The sequence below is a fragment of the Nyctibius grandis genome, chromosome 3 (genome assembly GCF_013368605.1).
Source record: "Nyctibius grandis isolate bNycGra1 chromosome 3, bNycGra1.pri, whole genome shotgun sequence".
In the NCBI taxonomy this organism is placed as follows: domain Eukaryota; kingdom Metazoa; phylum Chordata; class Aves; order Nyctibiiformes; family Nyctibiidae; genus Nyctibius; species Nyctibius grandis.
Window position 1 is genome coordinate 100,549,003 of NC_090660.1, and position 18,675 is coordinate 100,567,677.

The 18,675-nt window shown below is 44.5% G+C and overlaps 1 protein-coding gene across 3 annotated transcripts in view; it reads right to left on the reverse strand.

Moving 5' to 3' along the window:
- The window catches only part of RUNX1T1 (RUNX1 partner transcriptional co-repressor 1), a 119,340-nt gene extending 101,051 nt beyond the window's left edge, over positions 1–18,289 (reverse strand). For 2 of the 3 annotated variants that reach the window (XM_068396040.1, XM_068396039.1), the window contains exon 1: positions 18,086–18,289. In XM_068396040.1, coding sequence (XP_068252141.1) covers positions 18,086–18,113 — 28 coding nt within the window. In that variant the 5' untranslated portion in view covers positions 18,114–18,289. Of the gene's footprint in view, positions 1–10,873; positions 11,044–18,085 lie in introns of those variants that run through there. The other variant, XM_068396041.1, reaches the window with a different exon arrangement.
- Positions 18,290–18,675: the final 386 nt, after the last annotated feature.

Genomic DNA, 18,675 nt, shown 5'->3' on the forward strand with positions numbered 1-18,675 from the left:
TTTTGATCAATCTCAACCATATGAGAAATGTATTTATTTTCTAAGGAATGCAATAACTCGAGAGAGTCTTCTATTTGAATTCAGTTAACCTCATATTCACAGTGCTTTTATCTTATATGTGGAAAGAAGGGGGATATAACCTGAGCCAAGATTTTTAGAAGAGCCATTGGCCCTGGCAAATTATTCTTGTATCAGCTTATCTTTCAAGGAATTAATAGGATGTAAAGACTACAAATATCAGGACCAGCCTCAAAAGAAATCAACCATTATTGCACTTCCTAGTTACTGCCAGAAATCCCTTCATCACCTAAGCACTTCTCTGGCTACATTTTTCCCTTAATATGTGGTTCTTCAGAAACACAATGCTAAGAGCAGTACGCTATTGCACCGAAGTTCTGCAAATCAGAACTGGAGTCCTACACCAAAGAATCTCCCTACTCCTTTATAAAACCTGAAGAGTCATCAGTTCAAAACTAAGTTTACTTTGGGCTTCCTTTTAACTGCTGGAAGCGGTAGAGAATGCCCCCCACCCACACAGCTCGTGGGTGTCAGCGGGAAACAAAGGTCCACAGCACACTCCAGTTATCCAGTTACATCAGGTGTCTAAAGGCAGACTGCCTTCTACCAACTACCCAGACCATGGCAGGACCAAGATAACTCCTGCCAGTTTTCGTTGCTGGTGACATTTCTGCTCAACTTTTAAGAGATGGAAATACTACAGTAGTAGTAAACTCCTCACATGAAATATGGAAATTGCCATTAAAATCTGAAAATGAGGTTCAGAATTCAGGTCATCGACACGCAACCAGCAGGACCTACCTGCGCTGTTACAAAGGCTCAGCATCTTCAAGCAACCACTCCTACAGCTCATCAGCCAATTCATGTAAGAGTTACGTTAGCCTAGATAAATTTTACACCTGGTGATTGAACTGGACCGTTACGTTAAACTGCCATATAAAAAAAAGCTTATGCTAGGAAATAAAACTTAAGAAACAGGAAATAAAACTTAAGGAAAAGCTTTCAGAGATGACAGATCTCCAGGCTCCCAGGCACCAGCAGTGGTAGTTTACCTCCTGATCCCTGCTGCATCCTCCTCCTGGAGGTACCCACTCCACCCAAGGATATCGCAGGTCTTTACACAGCACTGGCTGACTGTCACAGTCCAAAACTGAGCTTTTTAAGGTAACCCGAATCATAGAATGGTTTGGGTTGGAAGGGCCCTTAAAGATCATCTAGTTCCAACCCCTCTGCCATGGGCAGGGACACCTTTCCACTAGACCAGGTTGCTCAAAGCCTCATCCAACCTGACCTTGAACACTGCCAGGGAGGGGGCATCCACAGCTTCTCTGGGCAACCTTTTCATGAATACCTGATGGTATTCATTTATTTTAAAACTACTAAATAACATAAACCGCAATGATTTGGTAGTTGTTACACCCGAGGGGAGAGGGAGTGACAAAAGCCTTTGATGGGCACAGGGTAGGCAGATTCTCCCTCTCTGCTACAGCCTCTAAGTTCCATTACCATCATCCCATTTTAGGTATCTGCAGTAAGAGGACACAGTCTCTTCAGTACCCTACCACAGGACTACCAGCAATGGCTCATCACAGGTGTTCATCAGACTCATTCTGCTAAAGTTCCTGTAAATGTGCTTCCTTAATTGAATGCCTGTATGCTAGGCAAAATTTGAAGTCAACTACTTGCTCTTTCCCTCCTGTGTTAACAACTAGCAAACCATCTGATGAAAATACTTTGATTCCACTGCTGCAACAGAAGTTTTTTAAACCGTCTTGTATCTTCTGCCATTTAACTTTAAATTTCTGAGATTGCAGCACCGATAGATCTTGCAGAAGTCAACATTTAACACTGAAGTAATACAGGCTGGATATGCTTGTCTTATTTCTAAACAATCATGCCTAGATTAAGAATAAACTTTGGCCAGTTATGTATTTTAATTTGCATGTTTTTCACATAGCATCATCATTGTGTGTGTAGAGTGCTAAAAATGGAGTGAAATCTTCCAGCTGTAAAACAGTTCCACGTGACAAAACAGAGAGAGAGAACCTGAAAACTCCTGCTTCGTGTCATGTGTGAGCGTGTGTGCCTGTGTCTTTTTTTTCCTCTCATCTAATTTCATCTGTGAGAGACTGTCCCTGGAGGAAAAGAGAGAATCAATTATATCCAGAGGTTGGTTTCTCCAAAATGAAGGCATCTGTTCCATGCCAACAACTTCCACATGGAAGAAAAACAGAACTTTGAAGGCATCTGCGTTCATGGTTGACAGTCGCAGATCTTAGGGTCTACTGTAATTGCCCAGCTGCAAACACGATTTGGTTGCTGCTGTTATCAGCTGATCTCCTTGCACTGAAAAGAAGGGAGCTTAAATAGCAAATAGCTGGATAAAAATCAGATACCCTTACAGAATAGTGACACTTTTTCCCTTCTGAAAGAGGTAACTTTTCCAGGTACAATGGGTTTGATGGAAGTAAATTACAAAGTGGTTTTTAAACGAACATTTTACAAAACATTCTGCTTTAAATAACATTGAGTCCAAGCACAATGTGCTCACTATTTGTTAGGATTTCAGGCTGATATTTTGTAAAGTGATTCAGAAACCAGTATGATTCACCAGCCACATAATCCGGCAGCCCACCTTATTTAGGCAAGTAGTCTCAGTGAAACCAAGAGCACACCTGAGCAGCAGCTCAGTTTTCACCCAAAATGCACATGGCAGATAAATTACTACTATGATATTTATTACTCAACTCACATCACTTCCAACCTGAGTGGATGCTTTCCAAAAGACACTTAAAAGAAACGTTAGTGGTAGGTCAAAACCTGGCTTACAGCATTGGGTGCGACACTTGCAGCAAGACACTCAGCAATGCTGTGCACCTTCACTGTTAAACAACCAAGCAAACAGTTAGAAGCAGCTCATCCAATGTGGCAAGACCCAAAGCACAGCACTGAGTGCCATTCAGGGATCCAAGATTACTGATGCTGCAGTTGCAACAAAGACAATTAAAACCTGACTGGCCTACGCAGAAAACGCATCTGCATTCCCTATCCTCCACTCATCCTGTAAAAGCGGATCATGGTTTCCACAAATATCTCATTCACCTCATGGGTTTTTTTGCAGTTTTCATACCTAGGACTTTTATCACTAGCTTGAAAAAAGGAAGACACCATATGTTAGGGAAATAATTTATAATTTATTTTATTTTAAATAGAATTCTTTGTTATTCTGTTGGATTCCAGCTGCAATCCCAAACACACTCTGCAGTCATGGCACTCAGCCCTTCCAGCCAGGTAGCCACACAGTTTAGGAAGGATAGTAACGATTCCTATACAGTTTCCCTTGCCTGGCACATACCTAGAATTATTATGAACGCATGAAGTGGTGAACCTGGGGGGAAACAGTAGGCCTGACACTTCCTGACCACTTCTAAATTGCCTCCAGGAAGGTCAAGAGTTGGGATCGAGGACAATTAATACAGCCACCTGCTTCCTGTGACCTCCTGGGGAGCAGACATGGCCACTGACGACTTGCAGTGTCACTGAGGTCCTGCCCATCCTTCTCTTCCCAAAGAAGCTACAGGATAATAAAACAATAGTGGCCAATAATAGCTCTGTAAGAGGAGAAATTTAGGCCTGGAATTTAAAAAAAAAACAAACAAACAAACAAAAAACCATAAAACCTTCCAAGAATTTAATGGGAAGAGGATGGGACCAATATATCTCAGAACCTGGAAGGGAAATTGTACATTGCTTCACTCCTTAAAACTACTGTAGGTGTTATTTACTGTAGCTGTACCCTTCTCTGGAAATTTTTGGAGCAGGCAGCTGGCTAAAACACAGCTTAACACAGCTCTTGGGATACAGAAGTTGAGAATCCTGGTCCCATAGACTCAACAGGAACCTCGAAGAATATTATTACAGAAGGAACAGGCTTTTTGCTCTCCTTCATATGGAATTCTTCATCAGGTAAGTCTATCATTTACAATTCAAAGAGAATGACTTACATTACATTAAGACCTGATGTAGCCCACTTAACCTTACATAAGATGTCATTAGGGCTGTATCTGGATCTAAGTCTCAGAATCGTTTCAGCAAAGTATTGTTGTTCCAGCAAAGTATTGTTAAAATCACAGGTGTGAGATGGGAGCACAGAAAGCCTGAAGGCCCAGATACTCGGACTGGTATTTAGACAAATGAAACACCATATTCAATAGAACTGGGCATGTGAATACCATGTAAGATCAGAGCTCCAGTACTTTAATTCAACATTTACAAGCTCTGCTGACCCATGGAGTTCCATTGATTTATCATGGCGCACATGAAATGCACGTAACATTCAGAAACTAAGCTAGGCTATTCAGTTCAGTACGACGGTTCCCTTGCTCATCTGCAGCACACTTTAATACAGGTTGCAGCACGCTTTTTCCGTGCTTTGCCAACAAGTTTTAGAAATAATATATAGTACAGTCATGAAACAGCTTTTTCTTAATGGTTCCTAAAACTCTGTGACTTCACTCACTAAAACCGTTTCAATAACATTAACAGGTTGGAGCAAGTCCAGAGGAGGGCAACCAAGCTGCTGAAGGGTCTGGAGGGTCTGACCTATGAGGAACAGCTGAGGGAGCTGGGGTTGTTTAGCCTGGAGAAGAGGAGGCTCAGAGGTGACCTTAGTGCAGTCTACAACTACCTGAAGGGAGGTTGTAGTGAAGTGGGAGTCGGTCTCTTCTCCCAGGCAACTAGCGATAGGACAAGAGGACACAGCCTCAAGCTTCACCAGGGGAGGTTCAGGTTGGACATTAGGAAGAATTTCTTTTCAGAAAGGGTCATTAGACATGGGAACGGGCTGCCCAGGGAGGTGGTGGAGTCACCATCTCTGGATGTGTTTAAGAAAAGACTGGACATGGCACTTAGTGCCATGGTCTAGTTGACATGGTGGTGTCATGGCAATGGTTGGACTCGATGATCCCAGAGGTCTCTTCCAACCTGATTGATTCTCTGATTCTGTGACCCTTAAATACTTTTAGCAATGCCACCATTAAAATAAAATAAAAAATCATCCTGGCACTACCACTCATTGATAGCACACCCACAGGTGCCATTATCCCTAAATTTGTTGGCAGCTTTCTCTGGCACCAGTACGCTTTAATGGCCCTGGCAACAAACCCCACCTGGATATCACTGAAAGCACTCCATTGGAGCACTCTTCCCAAAGATGCTTTGCAGTTCTGTCTCCTTTGTTGCATCCTAATCACCTCATTTTCTGGCAATAGCCTCACCCCCTCATACTGTCAAAGCCTGAGCTGGTCTAGGGGTAGTTCTGTTCTTGAACTTCTCTAACGCATGTGTGATTCAATGTTGGGATGAATTTTCCAAGAGGATTTCAGGACAGCATCTTAGCTGCTCAGGTTGGGTGTTCACTTGCATCCCAGCTTTAAAAGTCATTGTATTCCATCCTAGTAATGTGACAATGTGACCAAACCAATGGGGAAGCAAAGCACAAGTACAAAACACTATACCATCTGATGCTTCATTACAGCAACTGTTAAACCTCGGGGACTGCCAGAAAGCACGCAGAGATTTATTCAACGTGCCACCCAGCCTGTCATGACAGCATGAAGAACCAGCATCCTGATACTGCTGTTACAGAAGTAAACAAAACAAAAACCAGAAAATGCATTCTGGAAAATAAATAACTATGGAAAAAAGTGGAGACATTTTGGGGGTTGGATTGGGGTTTTTTGCCCAAGCTATTTAAAATGACACCTGGGCCACAACCAAAAGAGGCACCTGTGTGGTCATCATCAGAAACCAAAAAGTGTAGTCAGTAGGTCTCCAAATAAAAGGAATGACAGAAGGAAATGGCCAGTGGTAATGACTACTACTTATACAAATTGTATACTAATATCCAAGAAGGCAGACATACATAAGCCTCCTAGAGCTACAAAAGTAACTACAGACTTGTACAATTTGTAATGGTCGTGCAACCACCTCCCCAGGTGCTTATCAAAATTCCTGGTTTTTACTCACTGCATCAACCTGGCTTTTCAGCAATAATATCGATTTTATTACATGCCATCGCCTGCCACTGTTTGCAGATTAATTCCACTCCACTAGGTGGAGTCTTCTGTCTTTACAGATAGCAACCTGATTTTCAAAACAACCTCTTACCTTCCATGGACTTTGGATGATATTTACTTTATTATAAGCACCATGGTCTACCTGTCTTGACAGACGGAAAAGTGGCAATGAAACAAATGCCTTCTTGAAATGACTGGAGAAATCATGAACTATTGCATGAAGATCTCATGTCAGCGTGTTGCAATATGGGGTCGTTCAGGAATACTGTTGCTGTACAACACAACTGTGCTCTTACAATCACTACATTCAATAAACAATACTGAGTAAAAAAAGGTATCACTTAAGTAAGTCACCATATCACACACGCCTAAAAACTATATATAAACAAAACCAAGTTACTGAACTTCTTTTAAATTATTTCTGTGTATTCAGAAATATTTTGAGTATTTAGGATGCCCTTCCTTCCCAGGCATCCCAAAACATGTTACAAAAAATGAAAGGGAGCGTGAAAGGATTTCTTTCCATATTCACATTTCCATTCACAACCACTGGAGTTAAATATGGCAACTACTCAATAGGAACAGCAAAACTGCATGCAGCATTTTTGGCAAAGAACAAAAAAAACAGCACTCCCATGAATGTGTTCAGAAATTTAGATAAGAAAATCTGGACACCCTACATCCAAGCTATAATCTTTCTTTTGGGGTTGGGCTACACCCCAACCTCTGTGAAAGTACCAAAAAAATCCCATGACCAAAGCAAGAAGTCCCTTGGTTCAAAAACTCTTCAGGCAGACCAGCATCTCCACTACCACGCTACAACAGCATTTGCTTGGTAATATTCGTGAGCAGAAAGCTCCACGTAGGCGCCAAGCACTAACGGAGGCTCCTCAAGGCTCTCGCATCCCCGGGTCAGCCGAGGAAGGGCCTCCTCAGCGCGGCTTCTGCTGCTGGCAGATATCACAAGCTATTTAAGGCTACAGACACTTTGCCCCGATCGGCCAAGTTTTTCGTAATATTTACTTCTCATACATATGTCTATAACTATGTATACGTCCCACAGAAGGTGAGGTTTAACAGGGTTAGCTTTGTTGGGGAAAAGAAGGTTCGGAGGAAAGGCAACAACTTTCATGTTTAGAAGATTTGAATCTAGTGACTGTCACGGGATGTAAACACTCTTCTGGGGAGGGAGGCTTTTCGTTATGTTTCAGGAGTGCACAGAGTTTTGGATAAAATCTGTATAAATAATCATCCCTCTGTCATTCCACATAAATTTATGCACATGTGTGCGCACAGTTATGTTTGGGAATAAAAACTATAAAGTAGACATGCCGCAGACTTCTAGACACCTACTACAAGCACGGATCTCGCACAAAATCCATTCTGTATTTAAATTTCAGTTTATTGAATTTTAATTATTTCTGATCTGTAGGTCACTTTGAGGAAAATCCCCCAAGGTCAAAAGCTTACAAATCCAATTGCAAAACCCAACAGAAGCATCAGCAAGGCCCTTTCCCATGCAGACACCTGCCAAAAAACTGAGTTCCTGACTACTAGATGAGGATCCAACAGCTAAAACCTATTCTAATATTAAAACCAGGTAATTATCTATGTTGAAATAAAGAAGTAAAAGCTCTCATTTTATTATGCACGTTTACGCATGTTGTGTACACAAGGCTCTATAGATGTAACAGGCAACTATCACTTCTTCATTTAGTTCCTTATTTATAAAATTAACAAACACATACCCTTTTCATTCGATTTTTTTTTTTTAAATTAAAAAGCAATAATGTTATTTTCTCTGGAGATGCCTCTGATAGAAAATTTATGCTCTACCAATGCTGTGCTTTCCAGGTTTATAAAACTCACTTGGGTTAGCAGCTCCACAGCAGTGAATATTTTTGTATATATGCATGCGAGCTTGATTTAATCATTTCATTTAACCATGGCAAGTTACTCCAAAAGGCCCATTCACTAAAATGTCCTTGATGAGCCTAAACTTAAGATTTGCAGGTACAGCAGGAATGAAACAAGCCCAAGAATGTTCTGTGATACTCTGAACATCCTTTAGTTTGCACATGGTCCTCAGTAACACGTAAAGCTGTATTGTTGCAATGGGGAAGCAGTCACTACTCATTTTAAGATACAATCATAGTTTATCAATAAAATTATTTTAAATGTACAAGTTAAATCCTTTTACCAATATAATGACATTCAGCTAGCCAGTGCCATTTTTACAGTGCAAATAGATATGGTCCTAATTGCATAATGCCATTTTATCTGCTGAAGATAAAAGTGCCGATAAACAAAAATGCACATTAGGCAGGAGATTTTTCAGAATAGATTTTTTTTTAAATAACCCACTTGCATTAACAAAAGATTGCAATGGCTTCCAAATTATAGGGTGTTATTTTTAGTGGAAGTAGTTCAATATTCATATTGGAGCAGATGTAGCAGTTTAACAAAACAGCTCTTCAAATCCTGCACAAATTGAAAACAGGAAAACTGATTGCATTTTCTCTTATCACTTTCCTTTTCTGAATTGACACTTTTGGCCTTCTGAAAATTTACACATGGCTTTCATCTCAACAGCACCTGCTGATCAAACAGAAACCTAACATTTTCATGAAAATGGTATAAAGGACTAGTTTTCTTTTTACCATCTTAAAGGGCATCAGCAGTCCACTTGACGGCAACAATTGCTGAGTAGAGGGCACACTCAGAATACATTTTATATTTTCATGACACTTACTTTTAAAAATGAGTTAAATCACTAGTGGCTCTTTCATATTAGCTCTTTGTCTGCTTTAAATTAATTTCAATCTCTATCTCTGCCTAACCCTGATGGGTTTCATTCTACAGTCAGCTAGATTTTAAAGAACATCTGAAAGCCTTTGAAATAGTAAGACACGTTCTATGTTCTGCAGCCACTGAGTCTTCTTTACATATGCATTTATATGCAATCATATAAATTAATATATGCAATTATGCATGTACATATTGCACATACATTTCTTTTTACAGTGCTTATACTAAGGGACAAATGTGTATATTTATCATTCTGTGATATTCTCACTGTATTGAATTCTCTGATCATTGTTGACAGAGCACGTTGAGGGGGGAGAAATCTGAAGTGCATTTATTTATTTTTAAAATTGTTCTTTGTTTCCTTTGTAATCTTCAGATTGCGAGAAGGTCTAGCAGGTGCTCTGGAACTTGAGCATCAAGACCGGGTTGAGATGCTGCCACTGGCAAACATGGCAAGCATGCAAACAGCACAATCAGAAGTCCTTGGGCTCTTGCAAAAGTTTAAGGTATCAAGTCACGTATATAAAATATGAAACATAAGTACCTTGTTATCCTGTCTGCTTCGGAGCCTGTAAACTCTGAAGTGCAGCAGCAGGTAACAAGGACCATCTTCTCTTGCACATAATTCTAGGTGTACTTAAAGATACTCCTGAAAGCTGCTACGTGTCAGCTTCTTAACTGATAGAGCCCTAACCCCTCTGAAGTACTCTGCTGCCATCCATTACCATTCTGCTTCAGTGATAAGGTAACCCGAAGGCAGAGATGACATACAGTAATATATGTGCCACTCCAGACGGTTGGTTCGTGAATTTCAGTGTTTCATCATGCTCACTGAGGCAATCACAAACCTGAAATGTCAATATGTTCAGTCAATGGAAGTAAAATAATGGGGCTCTATTGTCTTACCCTATCGATCCGCTGCTGTCAACAAGAATACATGCCCCCCCCCCCCGGCTTTAAACAAATTTTAATTAGGCTTTTAGTTACCGGATCATATCTATATATCTATTTGTGCAAACACTTGACAAAGTGAAACGGCAATATAAATATTTCAAACTTTTAAATATATTTTAAAGGTAATTGTTTAATGTTGCTTTAAGAAATGATGGCTGATAAAGCCGTTTGCCGAGGCAGCGTGCGTACACACACTTAGCGCACAAATCACCTTAATCTGGTGAGAGCTGAAAAATCACCATCGAGAGTCCAAAACAACTTAAAAGAGCCCACAAAATATTTAAAAAAAAAAAAAAAAAAAGCCACTTTTCCTAAAACCCGCTGCCATCCTCTGCGGGGATTTTGGAAGCCAGGACCCTTGGCTGAACCCACCCCGACCCTGGCAGGATGGGTGCCCGCACTCCCGGCCGTGCCAGCCGGCTCCTGCCAGAGCCCCTCACGGGAGGGCCGGACCCGCCCGCCAGCCCCGGGCCGGCCACCTCACGCCGGGCGGACGCCACCGCTCACCTGGGCCCCGGCCGCAGCCCCGCTCCCGCCCGAGGCCGGGGGCCCTCCCGCCGCGCCGACCCTTTCCCCGCCACCCCCGTCCCGTGAAACACCCAGACGAGCCGCTCTCCTCCTCCCTCCGCTGTGGTTAAGTGGGGTCCCTCCATAACCTATTGTTCTCCGGCCACCTCCTCCCTCCCCCCGAGCCATGGCGTGCCCGGCGGGAGACACCCCCCGACCGCCCCGCTCCCCTCAGCGCGGCCCGGGGGCGGGGGGAGGCAGCGCCCAGGCCGCGCCCGCCCCACGCACAACAAAAGGCAGATCCCTTCTCCCCGACGGCTAATCTCTGCCCGTAAATCCCCCGCCCGCTACGCGTGGGGAAGATAGAAGGTTACATCTTCACTTCTCCCCGCTCCTATCGACTTGTGCAGTGCCGGGGGAGCCGGGCGGCGGGGGGCGGCGGGGGGCGGCGGGGTGCGGCGAAGGGTGTCCCCCCGCCCGCCTCTCCCCGAACCGCGGGTGGAGATTACCTTGAGGCAGAGGGAGGGAGGGATGGAGGGAGGCGCCGGCGCGGCCCGGGCTTTGTGCGCCTCAAACGCACCTCGCAGTTTATCTGCGGCGCAAGGACGGCGCATCGCGCCTCCGCGGCCCTGCCGGCGCGGGGGGAGCGGGACGGCGGCGTGCATCGGGGCGATTACGGTATCAGCGCGGCCCAGATGGAGGCCGGAGGGAAGCACGGTGGGTGTGAGGGAGCGGGGCTGGGGCGGCGCGGCACGGCCCGGGGTCCCGGGGAGGCCGCGCGCGGCATGAGGGGAGGCGCCACCTCCGCGCCACCCGCCGGGTGAGAAGGCGGCCGCTCCCTGGGTGCCCTGGGCTGTGCTTGTGCCTGATCTGAGGCAGGCATGCGACCCGGCTCCGCCGCTGGAAGCTGCCCTGAAACCTCTCCGGGGTAGGGACCCTGCCAGAGATGCAGGGGAACGCAGTGCTGGCTCCCCAGGGCTCCCCCGGCTGAGGTCACCTCAATTTCCAGCCCGGTTCCCGCACCCCATACCTACGTCCTGCACGGAGCAGGATGGCTGCTGGCCCAGGGTGGTCACGGGACGTACCCACTCCCAGTTTGGCCAAGTCCTGACCTAACCCGACCCGCTCAACCTTGCCACTGCGACCCAGCCTAAACACAACACTGCCACTGCGACCAGTGGCATCATTCACCAGAGGATGAACAATAAGCCAGAGTAGGTCCCTACACTTAACAGTCCAGGTTTTGAGGAAAGAGGGGGTTTGTTTTGATGGGACTCATCAAAGAGTACTGGGTTATCATGAGGTATGGGGAGGGTAGGTGGCAAAGCAGCCCGGCCTGCCTACCACAAGCACTGCCAGCCAGCAGAATGGCTGCACCAGCATCAGATTGTCGAGCGAACTCTGCACGCTTGGGTTTTAAAGTTTGAAAAAGGTTTCTCCCTAGGAATCAATACTTATTTGTTAAGGAAACGCATTTCCCTTGCACGTCTGCAGAGGAGCACCGTGAGGGCTTGGATGAGGACAATGACAGCACGCTGGAGTGAGACAGGCATTGTTCAGCGCAGAACTTCCAAAATCACTCAGCCAAGACAGCAGTTTTTCCACAAGGAAAGAAATAAAGGGAATTTGACACATAACACAAAGTGAAAACCAGAACCTAGATGGGGGAAGGGCATGCGTGTGAAAATCGTGTCACCGCAATGAATGTCAGATAAAAAGGGGTCTGTCACAAATCCTCCACTAATCCAATAATGTGAAAACTTCTTGGTATCACTGAGACATAACACAAGGTATTTTTTTTTATTTTTCATAAACCACTCTATATGTTTAGCCTTAGAGAGACAGCAATTCAGTAAATTTTCCTATCACAAAAACTGGACTTTGATTTTTCATTAAAAGCAAATTGATTTTCACATGTCAAATTTCCTATGCATTCCTCTGACAGTATTTTTACCCTGAAGAAGGGCCACTTCTCCCTCAACTTCCTCCAGTTGTCAGTTGTGTGACAATCATATTTAGAGGTAATCAGACAGGTTTTTCTGTTTGTTACAAAAGTTAGTCAACTCATTTGAAACCTTAGCCCCTGAACTTAATGGCATGTGCTGTGCATTTCTAAATAAAAGTGACATTAATTAATTCAACCTCCAAGAAAACACAGAGCTTTCTCTCTGCATATATTCTTTTAAAATATTGTGTACAAATCAGAGATTGCTCTTTTTAGGGATTTTGTTATGGATTTTTTTCCTTGAAATACATATATCATGCCATGAACTAATTTAGGATCCATCAGATTCTCATCTTGCAGAGCCAGAATGTGTGTCTTTTATTTATGTTGGCTATTCCATCAGGCAGTTTTACTATTCGAATCACAGTTCTCTAATGAAAAACTAATCCAGGATCCCTTCTAATGTAAACAGTTCACTGCGAAAACACTCACATTTAAAAATAAAGCAATGCATGTTAATAAAATAAATACAATCAGAGTACAAATGTGTAACAGAAGTGGCATTCCATAAGCATAGCTGTCTCAAAGTCCAAGCTGCAGGCTAGAAATCTTAATTTCAACTGACTCTCTCTTAATAATGGGTTACCTTCCTATAAAGCCCCATCTGTAAAGTCCTATAAAGTCCATCTGCCCCAGGCAGATAAGTTCCGAAGCATTAAAATAGATAAAAATCTAACATTTTCTTTCTTGCATTGAATGTGAATTCTAGTGTGTTATAATGTGAGAATTCCAACATATGACCATTATGGCATAATATCTCATAGCTCAGCTTGTCATTACTTCACTTGTAATTCTTATGTTAATTATGTTCATAATTACTATAAAGAGATGTGGTAGAAATTCATGTGACCTTTTACTGCAGAATGCATTTCTCACTCTTTCCACTTTATTTTAGTAATATAGTGTTAAACCAGAGGAAAGAATTTCTGACACACTCCGCGTCTATGTGTGTACATATTTAACATGAAAACATTTCTACCTCGTATTTCAGCCAAAGGACCACCTATGTATGTGCCAGTACATTGACACAAAAGTGATGGTAACTGAGAAGTCTACCCTGAAACATACCCCTAAAAGACTGCGCTTACAGTGAATCTTTTTGACTAAACCTAGCTAAAGCCACCACTGAAGCCTAGGACTTAAATGGAGCACTGCATTTTTATTCAGCACCTTTGTTAATGCAGCAGTATCCTGCTTTACAACTACAAGTACACAACAGCCATACAGCAATTTATTTTACTCGCAGCCCAACCATCACCGTCTGTACACAAAACACATTTACAATAAAATCACTGTGGATTTCATTAAGAGAAAGCCTACTCGAATTTCATTTCTTTGGACCTAATCTATAATTAGTGTGGACAGACAGGTGCAAACCCTTCTTCTCTACAGATGGCTACTGGAAATGGTGCAAAATAGCTCCTTCTGTTTAAACAACACACAGATAACCTGCTCTGCTCTTATCACTTACAATTACCTCCATTATACTGAACTAATGTTTAATAAAACGTCCACTGTTCTCTAAACATTATTTGGAAACTTTCATATCAATGGAAGAAAAAAAATGAAGATGGAAGTCAATGTCTTTCAGATGAAAATATTTTGGGGAGGAAAAAAAAAGCCTTTTAAAAGGCAGGATATTTCTACTTTGATTTTACATCTGCTGATCGTTTTTGTTTATCCGCAAAACCACACAGTATACTACTTCCTGATGTATTTATGCTACCATATATTAAACTAATCAAGTTTATAGTTAATAAGAACAGGATAACTGCGATTTTGAAGCAGATCTTGAAAAAGGAACATCTATGTGGAAAACCAAAGACACTTTACATTAGAAGTTCAGTTTTTAAACTAACTTTTAGATCCTTCACGTGAAAGGTGAAGAAAATGAAGTCTGGAAGCCAATGTTTTATGAATTTACACTCTCACTATTTATGCTAAATTCAGCATCAGTTTAAAATTTTATAAATATTATATGCTGCTATTAAAGGCTGTATGAAAAAGAGCAGGCTGCTACTAACTACATGGATCAAAGTTTTTTAATGTATTCAGATTTAAAATACTTTTCTTTTTAAGTTTCTTTAGCCAAGCCACGAGAAATAACCCCTTTACGACACCAAATTCACATTTTATTTCAGCTGATACGGCTTCTTGATCTCTGCATGACAACTTAAGTTTCTACAGAACAAAGAACAAGATCTTCTCCCCCCATCTAAAAAACCTGAAGCTCCTGCAATAGCAACATACCAATATCCTTATTCAATTAGCTAAAGATTTAACAGTAATGGACTGTGGCAAGTGGATTTGAAAGACGAAAATGACAATTGCAAGCCCTTTCTCCCATCACCCCCAATGCAAATACAGCAGATGCCCATTTCACCCAAAGTGTCTGGCAACGAGGAGTTTGCAGTCTGCACAGTACCTCAGTGAAGTGAGCGTCGCATTCAGCGCCTGTCGTCTGAAGTTCATTTCAGAGAAGTGAGAAACAGGATTTGACAGGGAAGCATGTCCTGAACTGACTAGCCACTGACCAGCACTCCAGGTGGAGCTATTTTTCTCCCCTTTATTCTATAAACAATAGTTCCAGTATGAAACTCCATGTGCACGCAGGCAAACAAAGTGTTAAGCGTATACAGATGAGAGACACCGTGTGATGTTTTACTGGTCCATTATTTAGGCACAAAACGAGTTAACGTTAAGGTGGTCAAAAAATGGTAGAAGGCAATGTTTTACTTAAAAAGATTTTGGAAACTATTTAAAAGCTCAAAGCCTTTGAAGAAAAACAACTTGAGCAGCAGTTGCCAGGAAGCAGTGACCTAACACTGCTGTCTGCATTCCATTACAAACAGAATGGTTCTTGTCTCCTACAGCATGCTCTCTCGGCTCGGGAACCAAACCGCTCACCCTCCTGCAAACCCAGGCCGAAGGAAGAAGTCCTGCCACCTCCTGCACGCCTGCCCTGGCTTCAGCTTGCCAGAGACATCAACGGATTTAAGAGTGGGTTGGGTTTTTGGTGGGGTTTGGGTTTTTTTTTCCCTGATGCTTGTTTGTGCTTCCCATGACAACAAAGAAAAACGATGCATGAATGGAAAGTAGCAGCAATGATATTGAAGGTTCAGATATGAGAAAACTGACCTTAGAAAAGTTATCAATTATCAAATAAAGCATAACTTCCTAATTAAAAACCTTTACAGTGAGTCTGCAGTGCATCTCACACCTAACAAAGCCTTTGCCAACTTTGTATTTTCATAGACTGTACAGTTACAAATAAGCCATGTTCAGATCTTTTTCCTACTATTTTTTTCTATTCATGGGGAGCCACAGAAACACCTAGTGCTAAAACCAGGATGTATAAACCAGATAGACTAACTTTTTTAACATCCAGCCGAGCTGAAGGAAATTCCCTGATCATACTGGATTTCCTAAGGAAATCAGCCCAGAATAAACTGAATGAGGTTTTCAGACTTCCCACGGAAAGGTCAAGCATCAGCTTTAACAACCATTAGAAACCAGTTTCAATCCTCTCGGCTCTCCAGATTCACTAAACCGTTAACAGAAAAGCAGAACAGAAAACCTGTACAATAGAATTCAAACCTAAAAATGTCTTTCATGTCTTGCCTTAAACTACAGTTAACAAAGTTGCTTATGTAAACTTTTTCCATTGCATCTGTCAGGATGCAGAAATGGAGAAGGAAATGTAAGGCTACAAAGGTATAATTAAATAAATTATATTCACCCTTAGCCCTAACATATTGTGTTTACAAATACAATAATTATGTTTCTAGCTACATGTCAAAAGAAAATATTTTCTAAGTCCTTCAAAAAGCATGCAAGCATTACTGTAAGCAGGAAATAAGTCAAAACAGATTAGTAGACCAAAAATGGGGGAGGGAGGGGGAGGGGGGGAAACAAACCAACCTGCTTTGGTCAGCAACTCAGACCACCATCAGGGGATAAATCAATTTGCAGCAGCTGTGGACAGCCATTTAAGTCTGGGGCCTGAACAGATTAATTAGGGGAAGCGATGTTAAAAGTTAAAGGGGTCAGCGTTACATTAAGCGCACGAATATTTGCTGGAGCAAACGCTTGGCTGTACATACCAAGACTCAGAAGACATCCTTTTCTTTAGTCAGGGCTGTGCCTACAGCCAAACGTTTGGCACTTGCCACGGACAGCACGGCAGCTCCCGCAGACAGCCTTTAGGAGGGATATACCTGCCTTTGCCCAGCCCCTGACGCGCCGTGCCTGTCACCCGCGCAGGCAAGCGCGCAGCTGGGCGCGACGCCCCGTGCGAGCGCACCTTGGGGACGCACCGCCGGCGCACAGGCACGGCGCTGCCAGCCCCGCTGCGCCTGGCAACGCAAAACTTGCGCAGCTCTTTAGGGAGGCTTTGCTGCGGCGGGCTGAGCGGCTGGCAGCCCGCACCCGAGCGACCTGCGGGCTGGAGCTGCGGGCCCCTGGACGGCACTTCCGGGGGGCTGCAAGAGACGGCTCCTTTCTGTGCCGTGATTTAGGGCAGGGCGGAGGTAGGAGGGGGTGACTGGCAGAGCCTGCTGCAGATCTGGAGATCCAGGGCTGCTCTACCGGAGAAACCCGAGGAGGCTGTTCCCCACCGCGGCGGTGGCGCGGAGCTGCCGGCTGCGGCCGGGCTCCGGGCTGCAACTCGGGGGGCAGGCGGGGAGGCTGCCTCGGCGCCTCGTACCTTCGCCCTCCCGCCTTTAAACTGCTCAATGAACTGAAGGAAGTAACATTTTTAGCTCCTGCTTGGACCAAGAGCGATTTGAGAGCTGCGTCCGATTAGTTACTTTCAGTTTCTAACATTTAAGAGAGCACAGTAACAACACAGATACTTCTCTATAAATCAACGTGTAATGGAGACGCGCGTGCTCCTGCTCGGGTGGCAAGTCCTTCCCTGCCCTAACCCCAATTTTAGCCCAGTCTCGCAACTTTGGCACTAACAAAAGGACTCTTAACTCGCCAAACGTCAAGGGCTCGTCTAAAGGTCCGGGGATATGGTTTTCATTTTTCCTATCTCCCTTATCGATGGTCCGTACGAATTTATGGAATCAAACCGTTCAGCTCAGCTAGACGAGATGACCCAATTACATTGTATGGCAATTTTGGAAATGCAATCCCTAACGCTGCCCTGTCGTTTTGGGAAACGAGATTACTTGCAAGATCGCGGTGCAGCTAAAGGCGATGTGCACCTTCTGAAATATTTCTTGCAAAATAGCCTGAAGTGATGTTGCCACTACTACGTAAACCGATGACTGTAGTGAAATAAACAAAACAAAAATCCCACCAGAAATATTTCAGACGCTCCGACTCACATTGGCTAGCTGTGATCTGGAGAGAGGAAAGGCAGGGGGAGGAAACAAGGCAAGTCCTAAACCGAGACAGAAACCCTACGCTACGGAAGAAGACGTGCTTCGGTGGGTTGTTTTCTAAAAAAAAACCTGTGTGGTTTGGTTTCTAGTCTCTTGAGAAATATTCGGGGTGCGAGCTTGTGAGGCAGGGACAGCGGGTGCAAGAGCTGCATGCAGTGCTAACCTCGCCCGGGCGCAGCGGCAGCCCCGGACCGCCTGGGTTAGTCACGGCCGCGGGAGCCCCGCGGAGCCGGCAGAGCCCGACAGGGAAGGAGAGGGGGAAGGAAAAAGGGGTTCGGGCTCCCCCCCGCCCCAGCCGCCCTGCCCTGCCCGCGCCCCGTACTCACACTGCAAGGGGCTGGAGATTCCCACCATTCGCCACGGGCTGCGAGCTGCAAATAAAAGTTCCCGTGCTGCTGGGGGGAGAGCCGGCAGCCCAGGCTGCTGGAAGGGCGAGGGGGTGGGAAAGGGGAGAGCAGCGCAGCGCGGCTTCCCTTCCCAGTCCAGATGATCCACGTCCACAAAAGTCAAAACGAGCTGAGGAGAAACTCCAGCTGCTCTTCCCCCCCCCCCCCCCCCCCCCCGCCTCGCTCTCGCTTTTTTTTTTTTTTTAAAGGAGGATCAGCTCGAGAGAGACTACTGGTTCCACGGGAACGGACAAGAACCAAAAATAAAGCAAAGTCTCCAAGTCGAGATAGTTAATGCCCAGGTCCTTCTCCTCGCTGCCGCCGCCGCCGCAGACAAACGTGATGTGGAGCGCAGGGAGCGGCCGCTGTCAGTGGCGGGGTCTCTGCGTGTCCCCGGGCAGCCGACGCATCGCTCTGCCCCCGGCGGAGCGGAGCCGTGCCGAGCCGAGCCGAGCCGAGCCGCCCGCCCGAGGCTGCGCCGCGGTCCGCGCCCGGCTCCCCGCTAGCAGGCAGCGCGCGAGGCAGGCAGC